Below are 10,126 nucleotides of genomic sequence, written 5' to 3' on the forward strand. Positions count from 1 at the left end.
GAGTATAAACTGTGGATGGCTAGAGCTTAAGGGTGCTGAGCCCCCCCAAATCTATCTACAGCTCAACTCTTTAAGGGGTGCTGGGAGGGGAAAGCTCTGTTACCTGAGGAGCACAGCCAATCCTCTGAGCAGTCACAACCCATAGCACCCACGGGTCCCACTTGCCCACGTCCCAACTCTGCAGTGGCATCCGCCCGCTTCCCATCTGGCAGGCTGCTCATCAGGGCATCCTCAGCTCTGACTGGCTGATGGACCTATCGGTCAAGCCTGTCTTAAGGGGCCCAACCTTTTAAATGAGTTTTATTCAGCCCCCACACCAAGAATATTTTCACACACCGCCTATGCCAAGGGGATCCTGCTTACCTCCCCCACCCTCTCCCCCCACACCCTCCACCAGTAGGATAGCCACTGGTTGGTTATTAACTATCTGACAAGCATGGTTTTGAGCCCTCACTAGGTGGATGACAGTTACCATGTGCTGAAAAGCATCTGTGACTGTAATGAAGTGAGATCAGTCTGATAGTTTGTTAATGCTTCTGCTCCCAGAGTGTGGTGAGAATGTGAAATTCACTCCCGGAAGCTGTGGTCGAAGCAAAAAATATCTATATATTTAAGAGAAAACCTCATGCATACACAAGGGAGCAGGGAAGAGAGGGGAATAGGAGGAGAATAGAAGGGGTGGGGGCTCATGTGAAATATAAACACTGACACACACAAGTTGGGCCGAATGCCCTGTTACCATGCCGAATCACTATTTAATTGTATGCAATAAAAATTACAGTTATTAGTAGAGGGTACAGTTGATAATGGAATGCAACAGTTCATTGTTGAGCACAGTTGAAGAGCAAAGAGCAGCAAAACTGGATTGTTTCTAATATTATTAATAATAATCCTTGCATTTGATACAATTTCTGGTCACAATGACAGTCTATCTAGTATCAAACCATACTCTTCGGTTTTGTCTTGACCTCAGAGATCAAGCTAAAAGAAGAAGCTTACTCAAATGCAAAAGATAGTGGGAATTCAGAGGCCTGGAAGAAATACAAAGGGAGACGAAGAAAGTAATAAAAGGAGCAAAACGGGAGTGTGAACAAAAACTTGCAAGGGACATCAAAACCAATAGTAAGAGCTTTTATAAATATATCAAGAGAAAGAGAATGGTAAAGGCGAATGTGGGTCCATTAAAGACAGATACAGGCGAGACTACAATGGAAAATAAAGATATGGCTGACTTGCTAAATAAGTACATTGCTACAGTTTTTACAGTAGAAGATGAGGACGAAATACCAAGCATACAAAGGAAGTAAGTCAAAAAGAAATACTTAATAAACTAAATATAAATTTAAAAAATGGTGATGGAGAAAATAATGAGACTCAAAATAGGCAAATCTCCAGAACCTGACAGTTTCCATCCCATGGATTAAAGGAAATGGGAAAGGAAATTGCAGATGCATTGGTCATGATTTTCCAAAGCTCACTAGATTTGGGAATTTTGACCTTAGATTGGAAAATTGCCAATGTCACCCCTTCAGTTAAGAAGGGAGGGAGGGAGAAACCAGGAAACTACAGACCTGTCAGTTTAACGTCAGTTGTAGGGAAATTACTGGAATCCATCATCAGGGACAGAGCGACTGAACATTTGGAGAAGTATGAGATTATCAAAGGGAGTCAGCATGAGTTTGTAAAGGGTAGGTCGTGCCTAACTAATCTAGTTGAATTTTTTGAGGAAGTCACTAAAATGGTCGATAAGAGAGTGTCTACGGATGCCATTTACATGGACTTTCAGAAGGCATTTGATAAGGTTCCGCACAAGATTATTAGCAAAAATAGAAGCGCACGGAATTGGAGGTAACTTTGTGACGTGGCTTTGCAATTGGTTGGGAGGCAGAAAACAGAGGGTAGGGGTTAAGAGAACGTTCTCTGATTGGGGGACGTGACAAGTGGTGTTCCCCAGGGATCTGTTCTGGAACCTCAGCTTTTTGCCATACACATAAATGACTTGGATGAAGAAATAGAAAGTTTTATATCAGAGTTTGCGGATCACGTTAAGATAGGAGGCTCAGCAAGTAGTGAAGATCAGAGTAGGAAGTTACAGAGGGACTTAAACAGATTAAGAGAATGGGCAAAGCTGTGGCAGATGGAGTTCAATATAGAGAAGTGTGAGGTCATCTACTATGGACCGAAAAAAGATAGGGCAGAATACTTTCTTAATGGGGAGAAATTAAGAACTGTGGAAGACCAAAAAGATTTGGGTGTCTATATCCACAAATCGCTAAAAACTAGTTCCTAGGTGCAAAACATAATCAAAAAGGCAAATGGTATATTGGCCTTTATCTCGAGAGGCCTGGAATACAAAGGGGAAGAAATGATGCTTCAGCTGTATAGAGCATTAGTCAGACCCCACCTGGAGTACTGTGTTCAGTTTTGGGCACCACACCATGGGAAAGATATATTGGCCTTGGAGGGGTTGCAGCGCAGATTCACCAGAATGTTACCAGGCCAAAAAGGGTTAAATTACGAGGAAAGGCTGTGTAAACTTGGATTGTATTCCCTCGAGTTTAGAAGATTTAGGGGTGATTTGATAGAGGTTTTTGGGATGATAAAGGGATTTAATAGGGTAGATGCAGAAAACCTATTTCCTATGTTGGGGAAATACAAAACAAGGGGGCATAGTCTTAAAATTAGAACCAGTCCATTTAAGAGTGAAATTAGGAAGTATTTTTTCACTCAAAGGGTGGTAGAAATCTGGAACTCTCTCCCCCAAAAGGTCGTGGATGCTGGATCCATCCACACCTTCAAGAAAGAGATTGACAGATTTTTGGTAGGTCGGGGTATTAAGGGATACAGGGAGAAAGTGGGAAATTGGATTTGAAATTCTAGTAAAGTTATAGATCAGCCATGATGTAGTTAAATGGCGGAACAAGCTCGACGGGCTGAATGGCCTACTCCTGTTCCTATGTTCCTATATAGAACCCACCAGACTGCTATAAGGAAAGGCTGTGAGATACACAATACAACACAAAATTACATTTATATATCGCCTTTCATGTTGGGAGGACGTCCCATGGCGCTTGTAGTCAGGGATTTGGATCTGAGCAGTGGCGAGGGATCTGGATCAAGGAGCGTGGAGGACGGGGATGGTAGGAGGATGGCTGAAGGCACGGTTGAAGAAGAGAGCTTGAAATGTGCCTTGAAGGAGGCAAGGGAGGAAGTGAGGCAAAGGGAATGTGGGATGGAATTCCAAAGGGTGGTGGCAGAAAGGTTGAAGGCTCGACCGCCCATGGTGGGGCGGCCGGGGCGGGGGATATGGAGCAGATTAGAGTCTGCTGAGCGGATGGGGTGGACAGATTGAAAAGAGGTTAGCAGGTCACAGAGGTAGAAAGGGGCAAGGCCAAGAAGGTGAGGATTTTGAACTCTATCTTCTAGGAATGGGGAGCCAGTTGAACCGGGTGAGGTGATGGGGTCACGGAGCCTGGTGTGGGAGAGGATATGAGCTCTAGAGTTCTGGATGATCTGCAGCTTGTGGAGGGAAGAGTTGGGAAAGTTGACAATCAGGGAGTTGGCATAGTCGAGCCTAGATGCGACGAATACATGAATGACGGTTTCGGCGACCTGAGGGGTGAGGCAGAGGCGGAGCCAGGCGATATTGCAAAAGTGAGGGAGGCAGAGTGGGTCATGGCATGGATGTGGGGGAGATAGGATGCTTGAGGGTCGAACAAGCCGCCAAGGTCGACTGTTCAGGGTTATCATTGCTTTCATCTGCTTATTTTCAGTTATAGCAAAATTAGCCATAAAAGTTGCAGTATTAGGCATATCGCTACTGAACTCTATGCCTATTTCTGCATGCTGCAGTGGACATGCATTTGTTTGTCAGAGTGAGAGATTGTGCCTGGACTGTCAATTTGATATTGAAACTATTTATTGTTTCTCTCCCCCTCCAACACCCCCATCCGCACCAAGCAAGATCACAACCACCGAAAGGAAACACTTGCTTTTTGTGGTGCGCAAAAGGATACCAGAAAGCATTGTTTCCCAGCAAGGTATTCTGGTATAAATAGCTAGATGGTATAAATAGCACACAGTGACTGAGGAGCACCTCAGCAAGGCTAAGCAACGAGTTCCACCAGGCTTGCCTTCACTGGTCGCATTCCGTTCGTGTTTTACAATATCATTGGGGCTCAACGGTGCTGTAGACTTAAAGCAGGAAACAGCTGAGGCTTCACTTTACAGTGCAGCATCCTGACCAGAAAACATGGCTTTAACACCCTTCTTTTCAGCAGCAGTAAAGCCAGCCCCAAAGCACTAGGAGAGTTGAAAAGTTTTTTCCACTTAAAAACAGAGCAAGAAATCCCACGGAACCTATTTTCCTGCAGACGACCTTTTTGTTTCTTCCAGTGGTAATAATTCCAGTTTCAAGAACTCAACGCCTTTATCCGCAACAGGAACGGGGCTTTGGGGTCTATTTAATAAGTGGCCAGCGTTTCCTGTTCTGAAGATCTTGCATCTTGCGCAAGAGAACACAAAACCAAACTGTTTCAAGAGAGTGGGGGGTGAAATTGCAAAGTTAATTTGTATTCTAGGAGCTACGAATTAGGTCAACAATTGATAGAGGAGGAAAGTAATTCTGATCTACTGAAGACTAAAGATATATATTTTTTTCGATTGGACCAGTTTACTGGATGTAGTGACCTTCTTGCAGGATACCCACTGCAGTGGGTGAGTGATCCTCCTCCACAGCTACAAAGGAAGATTCTATTCATTGTATACTTTTGTGAGAATCTGAATTGACTCAGACTGTGTAATAACAGCTTGGATTTATACAGCACCCTTCACGCAGGATAACATCTTGGAGCACTTCCCAAGGATGGGATCGGATACAGAAGGTTGGAGGAAGGAGAGAAGTGACCATAGGCAAAGTCAAAGAGGTAGGCTTTAAGGTGGGATTTAAAGACAGATAGAGGGGAACGACGACGACGACATATGAGGTAGAGAGATAGAGACTGCAGTTCCAGAGGTTAGGGGTGTAGTGAATGAATGTTCATAGTCCCCACGTGGGAAGAAAAATGACGTGGTGATCTTTGCACCTATAAACAAGGTATTCACACTGAGAAGTTGGCTCAGTTGGTAGCACTCTTGCCATTGAGTCAGAAGGCTGCGGGTTCAAGCCCCACATTGTTGGGACTTGAACTCACATAGTTTATAGGTTAAGATGAGACTCCAACGTGGTGCTTGGGGTGGGGGAGTGGGGATTGAACTGTTGGAGGGGCTGTCCTTTGGATGAGATGTTATACTGAAGACTTGTCTGTCTGTTTAGGTGCATGTTAACGTCCTATGGCATTATTCTAAAAGAGAAGGGAATTTCTTCTGGTATTGTGGCACTGAATGTGGGGAAGAGAGAGAGAGGTAGCGCTTTGTATGAGTGAAAGAGAGAGAGAAAGATGACACTGTGTGTGGGAGAGAGAGAAAGGTGGCACTGTGTGTGGGGGTGGGTGGGGGGTGGAGGAACTGGCTTGTTGGGGCAGAGGTGTAGCTGTTCTATGCCTTTTACTAAAACAAAATGTTGAAAGAAATTTATAATTTTGATTCCTTACACTTTGACAGAATAATGAAATTCCACTTCATACATGTCTCCATTACATTGTTGACTCACTGCTAGCTGTGGTTTCATAATAGATATGAGCATTGGTAGGACTTAACATGACCTGGACTTTCCATAGGCTGCTGTTATAGAAAACCCCAGCGTTTTCCAGTATTCACAAACAGACAGTAGTATGCGGAGGCATAAATGGAATATACTGTAGTGTGTAACTAAGAGGCTCCACCTTTCAGTGGCTTCTGGTGGGTTTATTCAGTCAGTGTCATGTGATTTACAGGCGCAGCTGTGGAGTTGGTTAGAATGCTTGCTTAATAAAGAACAAGTCAGCGATGTATTCGCACATATGAGTCAGTTTGTGAGTGAGAGGTAGCAGCACGTTCTCAGATCAGGTATGTCTTCTATATATTCTTCAGTTCTATTCATGCCGAACACTTTTGGCTCAGGTCTGTGTTTTCAGAATGACTTGAATGTCCAATAAGTTGTCTAACAAAGGCTTTGGGAATTGAATGATAGTGTGGTGCAGTTAGGGGACTTTGTTCTATTGTTTGTCTGCTGGGTGCTATGAACATGTGCCAAAGAGTAGGATTTTCTAAGTTGGGAGAGGTGGGTGGAGAACAGGAGAGTCTAAGCTTTGTTTCAGAAGAGTTATGATATGGACTGAGTATTGTTTGATAAACCTTGCATTTGATATATCATGTCACTGGAATGTCTCAATGTGCTTTGCAGTGTTTACTGTAAAGTGCAATGACTTGGTATTTGTAGGTGAATATTCAGCCAACATTAGACTCAGGCGGGTGAGGAGAACAAGGCACATTGGTCATGTTTTGCCTCTGTACATCCCATTTCTCCTGCTCCTCTTAAAAAATGATAGCTGTTTCCTGTTCTAAGATAGATCATTAAAGGATCGATTATCTTTTGAAAAGGGTGTTTGAGTGGGTTTTGTGAGTGATGTCTGTGCAGGGAATTATAGTACTCATTTGTTTTTGCATTCTGTATTCATGCAGGTAATCTTTAAATACAGGGTGGGGTAAGGATCTGAACCAGTAGTGAATAACCTTTTTGCTCAACCAATAAAGTAAATCAAGAAATATTCAATCAAGGAAAAAATGGAAAAAAAAACATTGCTTTGAAAGACTCACCTAGACTAATGTGAATGTTCAGTGGAGGGGAGAGCGGGGGGGGGGGGGGGGGGGGGGAGAGGGTGGAGCACTTCTTGACTGCTCTGTGGGCCAGCCCAGCCCAGGAGCCATCGGTTGGCCACCACTGCTCTAAATAACCTTCTGTCTCTTGACTCACGGAATGAAGCTTGAAGGCAACATCTGGAATGTCGTTGTCAGCAAAGGTAGAGTAAATCACGGGCCTGACCAGCGGCCCCAGCCAATTAGCCCTATTCACGGGCTGAAGGTAGGGGGTAGTGGCGTAGGCAGGTGGGCTGGGGTTCCCCACAGGATTGTGGAAGGCAGCAGGAGGGGTTTCTCCAGGAAACTGAGAGCGAGCGTGAGACGTGGAGCTGCACTGGCCCCAGCCCCAGGGCTCCAATAATTCAGAATCCAGCTCTGGTTGTCAACACAGTAACAGAGAAGGAGAGTCACTATCAAAGCACAATTAGAGCTCCCCAGTTTTGAACAATGAGCACTCAGAAGGAAGAAGGAGACCAGTCAAAGACTTCATAGAGGTGTCTAAAATTTTAAATGACAATGAAAAATTAAACCCAGATCAATACTTTAGGGTGCATCAAGATACTAGAACGTGAGGTCATGCATTTTGAGTTATAAAGGACACCAGACATTTAAAAAGAAGCTTGATTCAGTGTTGGGCTGGGGGGCATTGGTAGACTGGGTGTTCTGGAGGGATGAGATTGGATGGGCTTAAGTATTTTCTTGATCCAGACCAATCCTGTAATGCTGTGACCAGTGAAGCATTCAATGCTTTGTTCTGGGGTTTAAAAAGAGTTTAATAATCTGAGTTTAAGAATCCTTGCATTTTGTTGATATAGCGCTGTATCACGTCTTCGAGACGTTTCAAAGTGCTTCACAAAATATACTGTAAAGTGAATTGATTGTATATTTTGTGGGCGAAACGTGGCAGCCAATGGCATACAGCAGTGTCATCCCACAAACAGTTGTGGATTGAGTGACCAAATTATTATTATTATTTTTTTGAAGGAAGTAAGGAAACTTTTTTTGTGTAGAGTAAGAAAACTTGCCCAACTTTAACATATCTTACAACCATTCATTCTCTTCCACACACACTGCCCTTTGTGTATTGTGCATCATGTTTGCCTTGCTGAGGGAGTGCTGGTCAGGCCAGCAATGCAAGGTGTAACTCTGGCCTGCCGGAGCTGCTCCTGCAGTCATACAATTAAGTAACAACTCTTGTGGATTGTTTCTGTGTTCCTGCCTGATTCCATTCCACAATATCAATGGGAAAGGATCCCACTCCCAACAGCCCCATGCTAGGTCCAAACTGTTTTTTAAGCTTTCAAACAGAGAGTGTAGAGCCTCCCAGATTAATTGGTGCCTAGATTGCATGTGCAAATCTTGCTTATTGGCCAGCGGGTTTTCTACCTCCAGGTATTACAGGCAGTAAGAGTTCTAAATCACGGTGATTTGGTTGAAGGGCGATATACACCTTAACTGTTCTTAATCAGCAATGATGCCAATAATAATGATAATAATCCTTGCATTTGATATCGCTGCTTATCAGGTCATCGAGGTGTCCTAAAGCGCTTTACAGGACTTTACTTTGAAGTGTAGTGGATGTGTATTTGTCAGCAATTTATTTGCAGCAATGTCACATAAGAAGTAATGAAGTAAACAACCTTTTTTTACAATAATAATCCTAGGGTTTGGTATTGCACCTTTCACATCAGGAGGACGTCTCAAAGTGCTTCACAGGATTTTACAATCAAGTCTAATGACTGCTTTTTATTGGTAAAGTTTTCTCACTAGGTAAAGTGTGGATTATGGGTGAAGTCATTTGATTTATTGTACTCAATCTTTTTGTTGTTGTTCTTGTTTTGCAGCAATAATGAAAGATCGACTAGAAGAATTGCTAGAGATTGCCAAATCGTATCAAGTGATAGAAATTGAGGATGACTGCCCGCAGGAAGCTTTTGTATTTGAGTGCGATCACATTCTGCAAGTGCTCTACAAGCAAGTACAGCAGATCCGAGAGGAAAACCAGCGTTTGAAGGTGGACGTCAGGCGCCTGGGGAAGCAGAACACTCGCTTCCTGACCTCCATGCGTCGTCTCAGCAGCATTAAGCGTGATTCCAATTCCATCGCTAAGGATATAAAGAGTAAAGGTGAGAGCATTCATCGACAGCTGCAGGACATGACCTCCTTCATCGATGAGATAGAGAAGAGATACGGGTCAGATTCAGCTATCGCTCGCATTGCGCAGTCCCAGCAATTTACCCTTGTGCGGGCGTTCCACGACACGATGCTTGACTACAACACAGAGGAGATGAACCAGCGGGAAAACTGTAAAACACGGATCCAACGGCAGCTGGAGATCATGGGGACAGATATTTCCAACAACGAGATCGAGGATATGATGGAGCAAGGCAAGTGGGATGTCTTTTCCGGGAATCTCCTGAGCGACGTTCGAGGAGCCCGGTCCGCACTCTCAGAAATCGAGCTACGGCACAGGGAGCTTCTGAAGCTGGAGTGCCGTATCCGAGAGGTGCACGAGTTGTTCCTGCAAATGGCTGTGCTGGTGGAGCAGCAGTCTGAGACCCTGAATATCATTGAGTTGAACGTGCAGAACGTCCAAGACTATGTTGGGGTCGCCAAAGTGCAGATAAAGAAGGCCGTGGAATATAGGAATAAGAATATCTGTAGACAGCTCTTTTGTTGTTGTTGCTCAGGTTGATCTGTGTTCATATTCTCTGTGTCTGGCTGCTGGCAATCATCTTCCCAGGAGATTCACAATGTACTATTAAGAACCTGCTTTCTCAAGGCTTTCTCAACTTGATATAAAACTTTCATGTTGCAATCAAACACAGTTCCCTTTAGCTCCAGACGTCCTACTATCTCTGTGTGAAAGATTACCACCAGTCGTAGCAGATTTGTAACACTGGTTTATAACTGAAGCCAGTTCATCCTTCCATTAACCTTGGGAGAGTGACAAGAGAATTAATAACAGCAGTTTACTGTGGGGAACTGGTGCATGCTGGCTTGTGCGTGTATGTATCTCTGATTTGTATGTTGTGTATATAATAATAATCGTTGCTTTTGATATAGCTCTTTTCATGTCTTCTCAACATCTCAAAGCGCTTCACAGAATAAGCTGTAAAGTGAATTGACTGTATATTTGTGGGCGAAACGCGGCAGCCAATTGCACACAGCAGTGTCCCACAAACAGTCGCGGATTGAAAATGACCAATTTATTATTGTTTTGTTTCGGAGGGATTATTATTAGATGTGTGGGGTAAGGAAACTTGCCCAAGGTTTCGCCCTGCTGGGAATTTAACCCAGGTGTCTTCGCTTGCAAGGCGCGTGCTCTACAGGACTCCACCATTTTATT

At 43.9% G+C, this 10,126-nt stretch overlaps 1 protein-coding gene across 2 annotated transcripts; it reads left to right on the top strand.

Moving 5' to 3' along the window:
- The first annotated feature begins 4,450 nt into the window (after positions 1–4,450).
- Positions 4,451–9,576, top strand: stx11a (syntaxin 11a). Of its 2 annotated transcripts, none has more exons than XM_007894456.2 (2): positions 4,451–4,925; positions 8,622–9,576. In XM_007894456.2, the coding sequence occupies exons 1-2, from the start codon at positions 4,865–4,867 to the stop codon at positions 9,470–9,472; spliced, it is 912 nt and encodes a 303-aa protein (XP_007892647.1). In that variant the 5' UTR covers positions 4,451–4,864; the 3' UTR covers positions 9,473–9,576. The 2 variants fall into 2 exon arrangements, with proteins under 2 accessions (XP_007892647.1, XP_007892648.1); XM_007894457.2 differs by lacking the exon at positions 4,451–4,925 and adding an exon at positions 5,844–5,985.
- Positions 9,577–10,126: the final 550 nt, after the last annotated feature.

The sequence above is a fragment of the Callorhinchus milii genome, unplaced genomic scaffold, assembly GCF_018977255.1.
Source record: "Callorhinchus milii isolate IMCB2004 unplaced genomic scaffold, IMCB_Cmil_1.0 Scaffold3, whole genome shotgun sequence".
In the NCBI taxonomy this organism is placed as follows: Eukaryota; Metazoa; Chordata; class Chondrichthyes; order Chimaeriformes; family Callorhinchidae; genus Callorhinchus; species Callorhinchus milii.